The 17,286-nt window shown below is 52.2% G+C and overlaps 4 protein-coding genes across 4 annotated transcripts; 3 read left to right on the top strand and 1 right to left on the bottom strand.

Moving 5' to 3' along the window:
* Positions 1–354: 354 nt before the first annotated feature.
* Positions 355–4,097, top strand: PV09_09106 (uncharacterized protein). Its single transcript, XM_016363100.1, has 2 exons — positions 355–588; positions 645–4,097. The coding sequence occupies exons 1-2, from the start codon at positions 408–410 to the stop codon at positions 4,049–4,051; spliced, it is 3,588 nt and encodes a 1,195-aa protein (XP_016209114.1). The 5' UTR covers positions 355–407; the 3' UTR covers positions 4,052–4,097.
* A 531-nt stretch (positions 4,098–4,628) lies between these two features.
* PV09_09105 (uncharacterized protein) lies at positions 4,629–7,432 on the top strand. Its single transcript, XM_016363099.1, has 2 exons — positions 4,629–6,382; positions 6,431–7,432. The coding sequence occupies exons 1-2, from the start codon at positions 4,742–4,744 to the stop codon at positions 7,424–7,426; spliced, it is 2,637 nt and encodes an 878-aa protein (XP_016209113.1). The 5' UTR covers positions 4,629–4,741; the 3' UTR covers positions 7,427–7,432.
* A 943-nt stretch (positions 7,433–8,375) lies between these two features.
* On the bottom strand, positions 8,376–10,945 carry PV09_09104 (uncharacterized protein). The gene is made up of 2 exons (XM_016363098.1): positions 10,846–10,945; positions 8,376–10,776 (listed from the first exon to the last, which is right to left on the bottom strand). The coding sequence occupies exons 1-2, from the start codon at positions 10,900–10,902 to the stop codon at positions 8,479–8,481; spliced, it is 2,355 nt and encodes a 784-aa protein (XP_016209112.1). The 5' UTR covers positions 10,903–10,945; the 3' UTR covers positions 8,376–8,478.
* Positions 10,946–13,290: 2,345 nt separating this feature from the next.
* On the top strand, positions 13,291–14,233 carry PV09_09103 (ribosomal protein S12). Its single transcript, XM_016363097.1, has 3 exons — positions 13,291–13,666; positions 13,723–13,823; positions 13,886–14,233. Exons 1-3 carry the CDS (start codon positions 13,324–13,326, stop codon positions 13,949–13,951), a joined length of 510 nt encoding a protein of 169 aa, XP_016209111.1. The 5' UTR covers positions 13,291–13,323; the 3' UTR covers positions 13,952–14,233.
* The last annotated feature ends 3,053 nt before the right edge of the window (positions 14,234–17,286 follow it).

Here is a 17,286-nt window from a genome sequence, read left to right as displayed (position 1 = left end):
AGATGGACCGCGACAATGTCGGTGACGGAACAGCTGGGCAACACTGTGACGATGTCGAAGGGAGGAGATCTCGCCTGTCAGCTCAAAAACACACATGTTCAGTGTGATTCCTCGGCGCGACATCTTCCTGGAAGTGAGAAAGATCAGTGCCTTTGAAGTCAAAGCACTAGGCCTCAGAGAGCTCCTCGTTTCTGCACCGGCAGTGTGCAGAGCAAGGAAGAATCGCGCGTTATAGCGCGAGTATCTGGTGGTAGACTTGGGATGCGCGGGGATACTTCGGCGGTCTGCTTTAGAACTAGTTCTAGTGCTTTTATCCCCGTCTAATGTCCGCCTGCTCTAAAAATTTCCGCGACTCGCATGGTGAACAACGGTTGATCGAGTCGCGAAAGACCACAGCTAAGCTGACCATGGGAAAGCGCTCGAGAGCCGATGGGCCTCCGGAAGATGCGCACACGAAACTCAGCAAGAAGCCCAGGCATGGCTCGACCACGGATCAGCTGGCAACGAAGCAATACGAGGAGATCATCACGGCGCGACAGTTGCAGAACCTTCTAGTGTTTGAACAGGACCAGGCGACCTTACTAAAGAGTAAGAATGTGCGAATGCAGATAGCATTCCACCTAGCTAACTTACTTGTATTGTAGCCGTCAATGCTTTTAGAGCTTTTCTCGCCAGCATACTACATCCTGAGAACGAAGACGATGTTCCGCGACGACGGGCCATATTACGGGAATACCTCGAGTCGCAGCGACCGAGAGACGTGGACGACGAAGAGACGGAGTATCTCCCCAACTTGATGCAGACATGGAACTTTGCGGCTTCTTCGAATAGCGACGTTCTGCTTTCGGCCGTTGCGTCCGCGATAGACCAGTTGCTCAAGATTCTGTCTACCAACCTTGAGCTTCGCGAGCATGGGATTCTGCTATGCAAAACGCTTCTACGGCAAGCCCAGCTTCGGTTATTATCACGTGGAGTGGCTTCTCAAAGACATAAGGAACACATCATTGGGCCCTGCCTTCGTATCCTGAAGGAAATTGTGTCATTCGACGGCGGAGTCCTAGCACGGTTGTTGTACTCTAAGCGCGACCTGGCATTCGATCCTCAAGCAATCGCAAAATGTTTGACATACAGACGACTGGATGCCACTGAGCCCGAGGACATTATAAAGAAGCCCTCTGTGCGTACTACGGCTGTGCGTTACGTCCTCGCCAACTTCAAGTTCCAGGATGACGGCGCAAAGGCGGACATGCTCAAGCAGGGGCCGATGATGCGCACGCTCGTCGATGGTATCGAGGGGGACCACCCACGCCTCATTGTGGAGATATTGCAATCGCTTATGAGGGATGTGGTTCAAGATCCAGGAATCCCACGGCGGAACAAAAGCTTCTTGTTCAACGAGCGAAATTTGCTCAGTCTTTGTCAACTATATAGAGTTAGCTTACCGGAAGGCGAAGTAAATGACCTCTCGGGTAAACCGCTCATGGACGAAGTTCACGACTTCATCGTCACAGTTTGCACCTCTCCTGATGCAGGTCTACTCCGTCCTTCGGGCTGGTATCCTCCTACGAATGACGAAGAGTCTCCGCTGCTTCAGGACAGTGCCGATTCTGGAATCGATCTCGGCCTTTCCGGCATAGATTATTACCGAAAATTCGGCAAGCATGTGCCTATCCGTAACCAGACTCTGTTCGACTTCATTCTCACTCTCCGGCCTTATGCTTTTGACTACGAACGGCAACTACTGCTTGCCATCTTCGAGGCTGCACCGGAACTTGTGGCTGTCTTTTGCAAGAAGATGGCGCAGACGTTCCCATTCTCCCCAAAGGTAACAGCAACGTGGGTTGGCTACGCAGCGGCACTGTTTGAAATAATACAGCTTCCTGTTCCTCGACTGTACAGCAGGATGAAACATTTACCACCACCTGTATCGATCATGATCGAGAGCGTGCTGCCTGCACCGCTGGACCAGAAGACCTTGAGACAATGTTTGGTCAGCAAGTCAAGCTTGGTCTGCTTCTTCGCTGTACGAATTCTAGCGGCCAGTATGCATAAACTCGGGGCTGTACTTAATATGCTGAGAGAAAGTGGCAAGGAAAGTGGGGGCAAGTTGTGGAATGAAGCAGAGGCAAAATTGGTGGAGGAATTCCGAAGACGCTGCCCTACTTTACAGGATATTGCAAAACTGTATGCCACGTTGCGGAATACAGCGACAGAGGCGAAGAAAATCATGCAGCACGAAGCCACACTGCGGTTGTTGGCACTGTACCACTCCGTGCTCCCGCAAATTGCACTTGAGGAGAAGGCTTTCGATGTGTCAATCCCTCTTACAAACGCGCTCCAAGAAATTGAGAAAGCTTCCGCGGATGAAGAGGTCGAAAATACGAAAATCAAAATTCTAGAGCTGGCTCATCTGGTGAAGATTGCAAGGAGCGCGTCATCAGTACATTGGATAGGCAAGACAAAGGGGTTAAAGTACTCTCCGCTTGTGACGCTACTGCGTTTGCTTGCGAGGAGCAACCCAAATCATGTCTCGGATATTGCGCAATTAGTGAGGGGAATTTTGGAGGATGGAGATGCCGTGCAGGTTGAGTACGCCTCATCTTCGGTATCAGACCACAACGATCCGAGACCAAGCGCTCTAGCTGTTCTGATATTCTCGCTCAAAGAATCGTATGACGGAGAGAGCATTCGAGCCTCGGATGATGCCGTGTACTCGTTCCTGGACAATTGTTTCCATCGATACACAGCACGGCCAATCAAGTATGAAGATGACAAGGATGCTTTACTTTCGAAAGCAGATATGTCAAGGGATGCATTCTCAAAACCGTGCAGCTTGATCTGTATGACGATATTGGAGCAGTGGTCATTTGTGCAAGAGGACAAAGAAACGATTGGCACATGGATTGCCAAATTCGTAGAATTGCTAGCCGCAACGGCGGATCCCCTTCCAGAGGCTATTCGAACAACAAAACTGCTGAAGGAGCTTGGAATTCGAAAGTACGAGGGAAACAAAGAGAAGCGTGAAGAGCGTCGCAAAGCGCTGGGAGACTGGATGGAGAAACACGTTAGAAGTATTGCCGACGCGGGAAAGCAACAGTCCACCACCAAATCGACAGTTGATCCAGAGGACGACAACGGTCCCAGTTACGTATCCCTAGATCTAACGTTCTTCAGCCTACCTCCTGAGCCTGAGAGCTACCCCGTCTTAACCCGCTACCGGAAGAAAGACCTCACGACATTAATCGAAGACGGGGACCTCAGCGCGCTGATTCTAAGCCTAGCATCTTCCCACCTTTCTATTCGTGTGCAAGCCTTAACTGCGTTACGGGCGACAATGACATCACTGTCCGCAAGCACACATATGGATAAGGACATGCTGTACTTGCTGCTAGGCGAGTTACTAGAAACGTGCGCAGACAACGACATCAACGAAAAACCACTTGCGGGCATCGCTGTCGCCTTTGCGTCGAAAGCAGTGGATGTCCTCAAGGATCCCACGCACGCTCTCTATCCCAAAGTAAACGAGTTCCTCAATCGCGGTCCTGTCTGGAGAGTCCGGGCGATGCCCGCCCACTGGCTTGAACAAGTGCTTCTTCACCCTCCAGGGGATAACGACACCGAGGGCGCGTATTGGCGCGAGACCACTTGGGTCCTGGACTGGCTTTTCTCCGGGCTCCTTACCAATGAGGATTTCGACATTCTCCGCCGAAACAGTGTGTTCGAAAAGCTGATGGCGTTATTCTTTCATCCTGCAATCAACGAGAGAAGGCGGTTCGCGGAGCTCATCACCGACGCGAGCGCGCTGGACAAAGAGCAAAGCTTGCAGGCTAAGGTTCGCCCACTCATCGTGAAGATTTTGCTCAGGGCGGCGATGGTAGAGGGCGCTACGATTCTCATCACCGGTGCAGGCGTGCTAGCTTGGCTGGGAGATGTAAAGACGATGGTGGCTGGTGATCGGAATGCTATCGCTGTTGTACAGCAGATAGAAGATGCTATTGTGCAGCGTGCCGATGCAGAGAAGATTAGACTCTGGAGTGGCGGGCTTTTGTGAACGACGGTTGAACGTCCATGAGATACCATAGAATCGAAGTCTTTCCGCTTTAAATCTGACTGTACAGTGCCTTGTCTACACCTTTTCTATTCTGCCATTCCCTATAGGACATCTTCCCAGGGGCCTGTGAGGATAAACGTTCTGCAGATTACACCCTTGCCACGAATAACTGGTCAGAACAAACGGGGTCCAGGAACAAGGAAGCGAGCCGTAAGGAAATTTGATGTCGAGGCTCAGAAACTCAATCCTGCTCAATTGCTGGAAATGGCGCTTCCGCGCGATTTACATGACAGCATCTCTCAGTCCGACACGGAGGGCTCACCGACGACGACTCCTTGCCGTACCTCAATGGCTAACTGTTGCTGCGGAGTAAATCAGCGGCATTGAAGTCGGCCGAAGCTATTCCGAGATCGGCTTTCCTATTCGAGCAATAGACGTAAAGCAAATCACCACGCATCCCACGTTTCTCCATCTGCACAGGCACATCTGACCCCTTTCGGAGGGGAAGCTTTCCGCAGCGATGGAACCGCATGTTTCGATCATTGGCAGTCGGTTGCGGGGCCCTGAGATGAGCCGTGGCTACGTGTCCGCAGGAATTCGGAATGTAAGCCTGATAATCCCATCGCCAGTTCTGCGACAATTGTACGTTCCGACCTCTCTGGACTTGCTCCTCGCCGCAGACTATTGGCCATGCCTCAGAGCGAAGTCGTCGTCAAAGGCTGGAAGGCCTCTTCGGAGGAGAAACGAGCGGGGCAGTCGGTCGATTTGCTTCTGGAGCCCCAAGATGGAGAAAATGAAGTCCTCTTCTCCTTCACCGGGATAGGCGATGGCGTTTTTCGTACTACATTGAGTTCAAAAAGCCACCCTTTGCCTCCGTGGCCAAGCGTACATAGACAAAACGCTGATCCGTTTCTAACAAACAAGGATGGGAAACGGGGGAAAGGGTCGCAGCAATCTGATCTGTCGCTGTTCTCCTCAGAGCCTAGCTTTAGCATTTCATCGACATTCGCGAAGGCGAAAGTGGAGTGGAAAGACGGCCCTCCCACAATTTCGATCTTCACTAAGGACCAGCTAGATGAGCCTATTCATTACGATCTGCCTCATCGATCATATGTCTTTGATGGTCCCGGCGTTGCCCATTACACACGCTACAAGCGTGATGCTTTGCATGTTGGGCTTGGGGAAAAAGCTGCGCCTATGGATCTGTCGAATCGGCACTTTATTCTTTCCGCAACGGATTGCTTCGGTTATGACATCTACCGGACCGATCCATTGTACAAGCATATCCCGCTGCTTATCAGCGCCACATCTGAACACGCGGTCGCAACGTTCTCAACCTCGCACTCTCGAGGAACGTACTCTGTGGGGTCGGAAATCGACGGAATGTGGGGTCGATACAAGGTCTACAGACAAGATTTTGGTGGCCTCGAGGAATACGTCATCGTTGGACGGACGGTGCAAGAAGTGATACGCAAATATGCCCATCTAGTTGGATTTCCGCTTCTGGTACCCCGCTGGGCGTTTGGCTATCTCGCTGGCGGGATGAAGTATTCGATGTTAGACGAGCCTCGTGCTTGCGACGCTTTGATGGACTTTGCAGACAAGCTGAAAGAGCATGACATTCCGTGCTCCGGTTTCCAGATGTCCTCAGGATACACGGTTGCGGAAACGGAGCCAAAAACTCGTAATGTCTTCACTTGGAATAGACATCGCTTTCCTGACCCAAGGGCGTTCATTGACGCATATCATGCTCGCGGGATTCGAATAATTGCAAACGTGAAACCGTACGTTTTAGCCAGTCATCCCGAGTACGAGCGTTTGCGCAAGGCCGGTGCTTTCTTCACCGATCCTCGAACTGGCGGAAGTGGCGAAGCCAGGTTGTGGAGTGCTGGAGGCGGCGAGAGCGGAGTTGGCGGACATATTGACTTTACATCCACGGCAGGGTACAAGTTCTGGTACGACGGAGCCAAGGAGCTTCGCCATCTCGGAATCGATTGCATCTGGAATGACAATAATGAATTTACGATTCCAGATGACAATTGGCAGTGCGCTCTTGAGTCTGAGATCATCAAGGAGTCTCGTCTAGCCAATGGTTCAAAGGCCGTTGGTATCTGGGGTAGGTATCTACAAACTGAACTGATGGGGAGAGCATCGCACGATGCTGTCGTAGAGGTTAAACCAGATGAGCGATCATTCATCCTCACGAGAGCTGGAACAGCTGGTACTATGCGTTATTGTGCCAGTTCCTGGGGTGGTGACAATGTTACCAGTTGGGAAAGCATGAAGGGAGCAAATTCTTTGTCGCTCACGGCTGGAATCTGCTTACTCCAAGTAAGCCGAAGCTTCGCGTTCTATCGTTCTCAACTTACTTTTATTTAGTGCTATGGACATGATATCGGCGGCTTCGAAGGGCCTCAGCCTAGTCCTGAACTCCTCGTTCGATGGGTCCAGCTGGGTACTTACAGCCCAAGATTTGCAATAAACTGCTTCAAGACCTCGCCTCAAAATAACAAAGTTGGAGATGTTATCGAACCTTGGATGTATCCAGAGGTCGTTCACATTGTCCGTGATGCCATTAAAAGGCGATACGAGATAATCCCTTACTTGTATTCCCTGATGCTCAGAAGTCACTTATATGCCGAGCCACCGCAGCGATGGGTCGGGTGGGACTACCCCGGCGACGGAGAAGTCTGGACCGATAAGAAGCTGAGAGATGGCGAGGAGCAGTATTTTCTCGGGGATGCGCTTTTGATTGGGGGAGTGTATGAGCCAGGCCAAGACATGGCACGTGTGTATCTTCCCTCGTCAAGAGGCGGCTCAGGTCCCGTGGAGCAATTTCTAAATCTGAACGAGCCATACCAGTACTTTGAGTCGGGTCAGTGGGTCCATGTAAAATCGAACTGGCAAGACAGCATCCCCGTTCTGGCAAAGGTTGGATCCCTGATTCCCGTGGGCAAGGCCGAGCAAACGCTGTCCCCAGGCGAAGTGAGTAACGAGGCCAAGCTTCCCTTGGATGACTACCGCGCCGTTGAAATATTCCCACCACGACCAAACCACGGATCTTCTGGCACGTATATGAACTCATGGCTCGAAGATGATGGAATATCACCGGCGCCATCTGCCATCCTTGAGATTGAACTCACATACCAGTCCCACGAAACCACCGTCGACATCGTGAGCTACAAGCACAAAGTAATAAACAAATCTTTCAACCCAGTGTGGAAGACGCTGTGCTTCATTCTTCCGGTTGGTGACAGGCGGTCAGTGACTTTGAAAGGAGAGCAGCTAGCTCTGAGGTGTGTAGATTCAAAGGGACGCAGCATCTTCGAAGCTAGTGTCGATATACTTCTGAAGTCCTCTCCTCCAGATCTATGAGCGCTCGAAAGATTGTCTCTTAGAAACTGTTAGGTTTTCTTTCGGTAATGAAGAGCTGTTGAGAAACTTTCTATTCTCGTCTAGTCAAGCTAGTCAAAGTGTGATTAAGATGTCCGTAGTTGCATCATACGGAGCCAAGCCCACCTAAATTTTTTTTTCCATAAGTTATCGTATAAATAAGGCTATTCCTTTATACGAATGCCTGCTTCGACCGCCAAGCCACTTTGCCGTTACTCGCTTTCGACAGTTTCCGCATCGCTCGCTGCGTAGTCCAGTCTACGAAAGTGATCGACTCCGTCGGCAAGCAAGCTTAAGTACGACAGCATGCAGAATGTCGGCACTCGTCAGAAAGACGAAAAGCCGCCCGTACATCTGACGTTTTCGATCTAGGATCTGGTGACGAGCCTGAGAAGCACTGAATGGGCACCTGCATGCTTATGGTCGTGCTGAGCTGAATCAGACAGAATCATGCGCAGGTTTGGCGAAAGGACGTAGGAGCGTGATATATGCCAAAAGTGCCGGGAAGCGATGACTCGTTTAACAGTTCACCTTTAAGATACCGGCCATGTCGCACGTCTTGCGTCCTGGTCTGCGCTTGAGCTTTGCTATACTATCGGCTCTCGAACTCTACGCTGCGTCCTTGTCTCTGACCACGAAGTCACAAAGAAGCGATTTGAGCCTCTCGGTTGGATTTGCAGAAAGCAGCTTGCAAATAGCCTAATAATATTCACGTAGTCTCTTGGACCTCTTGACAGCAGTGAGAGACCACCCCATAACATACTAAAGAGGAAAAAAAAATGGAAAGAAAATGCTACATCCGTTTCTCAATGAGCTGATTCAATCATCTACTTGGTGATGGAAAGAAGGGAAGAATAAATGCTTACGGCGCAAATGTAAGATCAAGAAAGTAATGGTCAACAGGAATGATGCTGAGAAAGTTAAATGCAATATTTGATTGCTATCGCTGGTGCCACGCTTGACGCGATCAGGCACGGGGTATCAATAATCATGTCATCGTCGCAATGCTATACAAAGTCCAAGTCCAACACCCTCTACAAAATGTAGTCCGGATCCTCGATGAAAGCACCGTCCCACTTCCGTTTAAAGTCCACGTGCAGGTCCCACTCTCCAGGCGTGAACCCGCCGTTGACCAGAAGGGCTGCAATCCACCACCTGGCGGTGCCCATGCGCGCTGCATTTACCTGTTGACGCATCGACCAGGTGGGTATGTTCTTGACCCGTGCGATGCCGTTCATGATCGTGAAGACGCCGCAGTCTTTGGCGTTGGTTTGAAGGCATGTGACAGGCCTGCGGGCCTGCCACTCGCAGGGGATGAAGTCCTTGCCCAGCTCGAAGCGCAGCCAGGCCATGACCTTGTGCCCGATCTGGGCGTTGTAGTGCGAGTTCTCTGATACGTCGAGACTGTTCATCGTTTCTATGGTGCGGTTCTCGCAGTCCAGCACCGTGATGGTCCAGTGCGCACCCAGACACACTGGAAATAGAATCTTCTTGGCTGATAGAAGATTTGTGCCGCCAAGGTTAACGCCGCGCTTGCGCGCCCAACGTTTGATGCCGGAGCCATCGCCAATCGTGTTGAACCAGCCGCTGTTGAATGCCCAAAAAGGTGCTGGGGTGGTCGTTTGGGACATGTTGTGGCCTGCTTTGAGATTTGCTGCTTTTACAAGGTGGCTGAGGGCGGTGTTGACGATGTTGTCGTTCAGCCAGCCGCTGGCACTATCGCTTCGGCCAGTTGGAAGGAGGGTGCCCAGGTCGTGGCGGGAAAGCTGCCCATTCTCGATGACCACCTCATCCGGGTTGGTCTTCTTCAGGCACTGGATGGTTTTCTTGACGAGCACGTGGTCTGGAGTGAAATTTGCCTTGATGATAGTCCGCTCAGCTTCGCGCACAGCCTCTAGATGCTGTTCAAGTTCGGCCATCTCTTGGAATCTTCGCCTCGCCTCCTCCGCCTCCTCGGCGGCCAGCCTTTCCCTCTCCATCAGCTCCAATCTCTCACGCTCTCTCTGTCGAGCCATCATGGCTTCGTGTTCCTCCCTGTTCCTCCTAGCGATCTCATCGCGAATCGCCTGTTCCTTGGCATGTCGTTTGCGAATTTCCTCCATAGCACGTTCCTCCATTTCTTTTGCGTAGCGGGCTTTCATTTCCGCTGACATCTCATTATCCGCGTCGAGCCTGCTGTCTGCTTCCCTATACCATGAAGCCATGGTGCTGGTCAAACCATCATCCTCGTCGTCGTCGTGCACATACGTCTTGGAAGGCGATTTCTCTTGCTCTTGACCGAATCCCTTGGGTTTGGGTGACTCTAGGAATGATTCATCTGGGTCGAACTCTGGTTTCGGTTCGCGGTAGCCACTGTACTGTGGTCCCAGCGGCTCGTTGATCGCAAGTTGAGGCACATAGTACTTCCAAACTCCATGCTTGCTGTCCATCGTCTCCCCAGTTAGCCAGCTGTAATGCTTGCCAGAGAATGAGATCTTGGTAGATTTTCGTGGGATGTCGGCCTCCATCATCTCGAGGTCGCCTTCTTGATCGACGGGACTTTCATCCTCGTCAAGGTATTTCTGTGGTGATTCGATGAAGAGAGTTGGTTCGAATGGCCTGTGGGACGGCCTTGAGGAACGAAGAATAGACTGCACAGGGCGATTGACACCATGCTCGTAATGGTAGGGCGACCAACGCCTGGGCGACTTAGGGATTCGTGCAGCTTTGACCGGCGTCGGGACAATATCTGCTGGGTCATATTGACCAGTGCCATAGCCTCGGGGCCTTTTCTTAAGGCTGTTAAGAAGGACACGCTTGTTCTCTCCCACGTAACTAGCTGGTAACTTCTTTGGGCGTATAGGTGTGTCCACGAACGCGGGTGGTAGATCAAAAAACTTCTTGAAATGTGTGGTTTGCTTTTCTTCAGGCTCCGAGCGCAGCTCCTCGTTGCTGGTTCTGGATTTCGTGATGGGAGTCTTTCCCGCGCGGCTCTTTCGAGCTTCGGCACTTCTGTCGGGAGTGTCATGCACAGCAACGTCTTTGGTCGCCGACGCCTTGCCCCGATTCTCCGACTGAGATTCTTCGTGTGATTGTGGGTGCGCGTCTACGCGTGGAAAGGGTGCTCGGAAGCGGCTGATCACGCTTGCGAGCAACGAGTTGATGAACTCAGTGGGAAATGGGAAGCGTGGGGGTGGAGACTTGCGCAGTTGCTTTGATTTTGGCGAGCCTGGCTTTGTGGGCGAAGACTGTGGTTGCGGGTAGAGAAGGGATGAGTACGCGACATGGTCCAGCAGATCATCGTGGATCTTCTCCGGCCATGCGCCGGGCATGGTGTTGCGCTTGACGGGCATCTGCGAGGGTGGAGGTTGGGGGTAAGTGCGCGCTCACGCGGCAAAGGCTCGCCGTGCTGGGTAACTCACCTCGTAGAAGCGGCGCTTGGTGGCCGGGTTAGCGATGTCCTCCGCCGCGCGCTTCATGGTTAGTTGCTCCTGCAAGCGACGAGAAGCAAAACGGCGGTTCGCGTGTGTTGCTCAAGAAGCTGAGGCCGCAGGTCGGTTGCTGGGTGTCCTGGCTGCAAAAGTGCAGGGACGGCGCTAGTGCGTTTTGGGAAGAGGCTTGGCAGCCTCGTTTCGAGCCTTCCTCTGGTGCTTGAATGCGTGGTGGAAGGAGCAGAACGGACGGAAAGTGCGAGACGCTCGTCCTATATACCTTCCAGCGCATAGGCCACGCAGCCAACCACCGAGCTCGCACCTTCAAGTCCAGACTACCTTCTTCTGGCAAATCGCAAGAGCACAAACAGAGGGCAGCAACGAAGGCTGCCGTGCTGGAAGACCGTGTGCAATCCAGAGGCTTGCTTTCGAAGGCGCTGCTCGTGCAAGAAAGCCCCGTCCAGCCTCCAGGGTCACTTGTGCAGTCCTCGCGGTTGGTTCATTCAATGTTCGCACCTGCTTCGTCTTGCTGAGTTCCACATCGCTCTTGCTCTACATTGTGGCTAGTAAACAAGTCTTCCTGGGAAACAGCGCTGTTGCTGCGCCGGAGCCGACCAAGTGCCGATGCCAGGTCAGCCTCCTCCGGCCTCGCGTTGTCTTCTCGCTCTCCTTTCTCGCCCGCTTCGTCGCCCCACCCAGCCTCTGCACTTGTAGTGGTCAGTCAGCAATACCACTCCGTTGAGAAACGGAGGCCGGCCAAGAGGTGCAGTCATTCTGAAGCCAATCCTTGGGCATTTGAAGTTCTTGAATTCCTAACTGAACCGCCCAGTCATGGCACCAAATGTTGGTGTCGAGATGCTCCTCCCTCAATTGCTTCGGCTTCACAGCGAACCTTTGTTGGTGTGTCTTGACTACGACCAAACAAGCTCTGCCCTGCTCTCATTGCTACGTAATAATATTCTGAATACGTGAGCCATCTGGATGGTGTGACTGGATTGAGCAAGTCAAGAAACCAGCCCCTCGCTCACGTAACGCCTCACCGTCTCGCCGAGGACTGAAGTCAGAGAGTGGGCACTTCTCGATCGCGGCAGCTTTGTGGCAGACAAACTGATTGACTCAATGTCTCCTTGCTGCGGCTTCAATATTCTGCACACGAGATTTGTATTGAAATTCTCGACCATAGAAGGCGCGACCACTCACGGACTCACATCCCTCTTCCCCGTCTCTTCCTAAACAGATACCACGCACCAACACAATGGATGGTTGAAACGCTATCAGTTGGTCAGCAGTTTCATGGACGCAAAGTTGTGCAAGTGAACAGATTATTATGCAACCTGTTAGCTGATCCAACACCTCGTGCGCTCACTTGGAGGCCGTCATTCGGTACCTCGTTGCCTATGTTTTTGAATTTATATTACCTTCATCAGAGCAAGGGTTAGGCAGCGCAGAGAGGAGAATGTGAATTGAAGGCTCCTTCAATATATGCGCCACAAGCGATTAGAAATTTAGACAAGTGGATACGTATACACATGAAGGACGCTCAATTAAATCACGAATAAGAGCCTCGGTCCTACAGCTACAATTAGAAACTGATTGGCTTACTCAGTAAAGGCCGTTCTCAACAAGTCAGAATCAGAAACCCTTCAAGACCGTGAAGAAAAATACGGAGGCACCAGAGGTGTACATAAGCCAAGGGCGTCTTGGTCAATGTCGGCCATCTATACCCTCTGACGATCTTCCCTAGAAGAAGCCATTGTGAATCACCGGTCGAAGATCAGTCAAGGCATAGTGAACCTAGCTGATCGTTTACTGCTAGTCCAGTCTGAGGGATCCTTTCAAAGCTCATCAGATCGAGGTCTTTCCTTTTGGCCGAAGCAAAAGCATCACATCATTCGAATGTAACTCTTTATTTATTTGTTTCAATTAACCTAAATGCTTGAAATGAGGGCCGGGCTGAGCTGTCATTGTTAGGCATCCAGAAACAACTGGAGTTCGAGAGCAGAGATCAATGGTAGTCTGGTAGACGGTCAGTTACACCTTGCCATCGTCACATGCCTAAAATCTGAGTCTTAAGTTAGAGGATCAACTAGTTCATATTAACGACTTAATCGACGCTGCCTATCATGCTTGGATGAGGGTCTCGCTGGATGTACAGACGATACAATTGGCTGCAGGGCAACCTTAGTATGCCATGATCCAGCAAACATTGCTGCCAGTTAAGTCAGATTCTGCAAATCATAAATCAAAAAGGTTCAATGTAATTTCAGGCTTCAAATTTTGTGTGTGATTTAAGACGATTGTATGGCACGCCGGTTGAGACGGATTCTCCTGCTGTCGCGTATGCGCGGCCGAACTGAGAAAAGCCGAACGCGGAGGAAATTTCCCAAAATGATCAAATGTCTTGGCATCGCATCCCTCTGCCTCGAAACATTTCCAAAGCCATTGAAACCATCGCCATCCACCGTCACCATGCCGATTACGTTTCTTCGAAGCCTGCTGAGGCTCCCGCGACCGTCTTTTAGACCACAGCCGAGCTTTGCGACGCCTCTCACTCCATTCAATGGCTTCGCACGCACGTTCTCGTCATCACCGTCGACACAAGCCACATTCAATCAAGTCCTACGCGGATGCAGGAAGGGCCAGAAGGCGCGAAGAAAGGTTTCGCCACAGCTGGTAAACAGGCCGGCAATGAAGGGCGTCTGCTTGCGAGTGGGTATCACGAAGCCCAAGAAACCTAACTCTGGAGAGAGGAAGATTGCAAGAGTGAGGTTGAGTAATGGCGTCGAAGCCACGGCATACATTCCAGGAGAAGGTAGGGCATATACTATTGCATATTTCAGGATAATCAGCGCTAATAAGGACGAACAGGGCACAATGTGCAGCAGCACTCGGTCGTGATGATTCGGGGCGGCAGAAGTCAGGATTGTCCCGGTGTCAAGTATCACGTCGTAAGAGGGACGATGGATCTGGTACGTAACCGTAACTCTCTTCAAAGCAGTCCCAGAAAAGGGCGACTGACAGATGGCGACAGGGCGGAGTGCCAAATCGCGTGACCTCAAGATCAAAGTACGGCACCAAGAAGCCCAAGACTGGCTAGTTCAATAATCCAAGGCGTGTACATTTATACCCTCGGTGTCACCAGGAGCTCGGAGGCGTGGAGAAAAAAAAATGCCGAGATACAGCGGCTCAGGTCCAGTACGATACTGTTCATATATCCCAAACAGGAGCTAGGAGAGCGGAAATTTTCTAGGGACATCGCTGTAACGTGTAAAATATGAGCATATTGCATGGCATTAGATGGAGAAACAAGCTACCCAGATAAGCTTAGGATAACTCACCGCTATCCATTCCCTTCAAAGCCCTTGCGTTATTCGAAGCGAACATCTACCTCAAATATGTGTCATCGCGTGGCTGGCTCACGCTCTTTCGTCGCGGCCATGTAGTATCGCACACGTTCCAGGATACCATCGTCCAAAGCTTACACAATCACCCGGTGCCATTGTGCTGAGTTTGCATTGGAACTTCACAAGCCCACAAGCGCATTCCACGCCCAACTGAAGATTTCGATCGTGTAAGTACGTGGCCAGGTGCATTGAGGATTACATCCACCGCCCACTCCGACCACCTCGAATTTCTCACCGCGTAAATTCCAGTGATCGGCATGATTGATGTCGCATCAAGTTGTGCATCCACGCGACGACGAGTCGTTCGATTCGACGGGTTTCCAATTTTGGACCATCTCTGAGCGAGTGCCACGGGATTGTCGCGGCCTCCACAAGTCACGAGAGAGACGTTCTTGGCTACTTTCGTACCTCATGCTGACTGCTTCTGAACCGCTGCTGGTGCTCGCGAGACCACGAACGATCGTCCGATCCCCCGGATACGATGCCGTCTGGGAAACGAAGATTGCCTCCGCGGCCAAAATCGGCGTTACGACGGGGACGACGATTGCGAGGCTTTGCTTCCTGTCTCGCGGGTGGGAAAGTTCTGTTCGTCGGCCAGCCATGCCTTTCGAAACCAGAGCCGGAGTAGCCTTTTTTTTTTTTTTTTTTTTTTTTTTTTCATACCTCCGTGGTCGCCGCTACCCCAGCTCCATCACCGCTCCCGGAGGCTCCGCTGTATTCCGGCCAGCACCACCACGACCACATACACGACCGCCGTCGCGCACCGGTTTTTTTTTCGAATCGCCGCCGACATGGACCTCGATCATCACGGCGACCGCCAGCGAAGTCGTAGCAAGGTCTTTGTCCGGCGACGACGATGATCACAGGGCCTGCGCCGGGCAGCACGTGCGCTTTTGACGCGAGCGACTGCAGTCGTCCTGGCGTGCATCTCGATCAGTGCGGTTCATGGAACGTGTGGAAGCGAAAGCTGCCGCCTCGAAGGAACAGCGTCGGTGTGTTCGGCTGCTTTCGACTTCTTTCCCAGCGGGCCGATTTTGCTCGTGCTGAAAATGTCTTTTTACAGTGCCGCACAGCTTGCCCCCCAGTTTGTGCGGCCAGCACGACGACGCTTCCGGTGCCTTGCGTCCCCTCTCCTCCTCCATCCTCGGCGTCCATCCTCGACAGGTAGAATGCGGTCTTGTTTTTGCTTGCAGAATCCGCGGGGGGGTTCTCCCTCGTTTCCGAAAAAAGCCAATGCATTCCACGCGTAGCTTGTTCGCGTAGAACTTGCGAAGATTCGACCCTGGACTCGGGCGCCGCTGTACAGAGACAGGAAAACATATATTAGATACGTATACGTCATCTTGTCTCGTTGGTGGAGATTCACGGCTGCATCCTCGTCGTTTCGGCCAGACGCCAGATTCTAGATGTGCTCAGCCTCGTGTAATTTCACGCAGGTTTAGAAGCAAGTTAACATGGCACGCTTTCGATCCCCACAATATCGAGAAGAGACAGACCTGCGCTACTGTACTCTCCATCCGTGTATCCTGTAACCCGAGTCTGCTCCTGTTCATGTGTCCAAACCAGCCGGCCAGCCTCGTGCTGGGTTTATATTCCAGCCCAGCTCGGCGCTGAATCAATTTTCACCCCGCACCCAATCAAACCTCAGGCACGCCAACCCGCAGATCGCTCCCTCTCCTTTGACCAAAAATAGGTCCGTCCTCTCCGCCAATGCCCTCTCGCTGCCAGCTAGACCATCGCTTTCCCGCCAGAGGAAATCTTGCGACGTCAAATGGATCCCTTCCCCTCAGCTTCCGAGCTTAGGGCACAGAAAGGAATGCTTTTCGTCGTGTGACGTGCCCGCAGGTGGTGCGGCGAGGGCTCGCTCCATCCGTCTGAAACGAGGCCGTCCGATGGACGGGTGGCAATTTCAGGACCGCGAAGCTTGACTTGCGAAAGCGGGTTATGCCTGTCTGGCAGCTCGTATGTCGGGCTTGGGAGCTGACGGGATGAACATTGCCTTTTGTCTTGGTACGCGGGCGCGAGGAGTCTCGATCGAACTCGTCACGCAGGCTAGGTTTATTGCACTTATTTCTTCCTCTCCCTCCGCGCAACCCCTTTCGATGTGATCTTCGTTCTTCACCTCGCCACAGATCAACCATGCTGTCTATTCTCAGGTTGACTATCGTGATTGGGGCTCTCATATGGAGGTGAGAGGGGCCGTCTTATCTTCTGAAAGAAACGCTTCCGCACGCTGACTGTAGAGTTGGACAGCGTCTCCGCACAGCAGGATACATGTCCTTGCTACACTGAAGTCGCAGTCCCAAAATGTCCACCGGTTGAAGGCTGCGTCACTCCAGCATGCGTCATCCTCACTACCAAGACGATCCCGGGTCCTCGATCGGATTGCCCGGTGACCCCAACCGTGACGGCGTATCCGAACTGCGCCCAGACATGCGTTGGCGGGTGTGGTACCTTCGTGGGTGTTTCCAACAACCATCGAAGCATGTGGGCGGCTAACAAATCTGTAGACGGAGACAGTAACGGCATCTGAGACGTGCCTGGCCGCTTCAAGCCGTACGATCACATCTTCTTCTTTTGCCTCTTCGCGACCCGCCATTGAACATCGAATTGCGCTGCTGACTTGACCGCGTTGAAGAAACAGATATTCCAACTACGAGTGTCAACCCTGGCGGCCCCATAATCCGCCCCAGCTCTTGCTTCACCTACACAACCGAGCTTCGACCGACGCTGTGTCCTCAGGTCACGGACTGCCTTACGCTGGACTGCATCATGCTCAAGACGAGTACTGTCCCCGGTCGTAACTGGAAATGCAGAGCCACTCCGACACTCACGGTGACGCCGTCTTGCTTGCCTACCTGTCCAGGTGGCTGCGCGACGGAATGGACGACCGTGAAGGCTAAGCCAACGTGATGTATCTTGCGCGAAAAGGCTTCTGCGCAGACATGTGCGCTGCGTCAAAAAAAAAATTGTTTGACTTCTTGTACATACTCGTTCCACGATAAAAACAGAATTCAGGCCGTGTGGC

Source organism: Verruconis gallopava, assembly GCF_000836295.1.
Source record: "Verruconis gallopava strain CBS 43764 unplaced genomic scaffold supercont1.53, whole genome shotgun sequence".
Lineage (NCBI taxonomy): Eukaryota > Fungi > Ascomycota > Dothideomycetes > Venturiales > Sympoventuriaceae > Verruconis > Verruconis gallopava.
The sequence above is the reverse complement of the archived record's forward strand: the minus strand, read 5'-3'. Positions and strand labels throughout refer to the sequence as shown.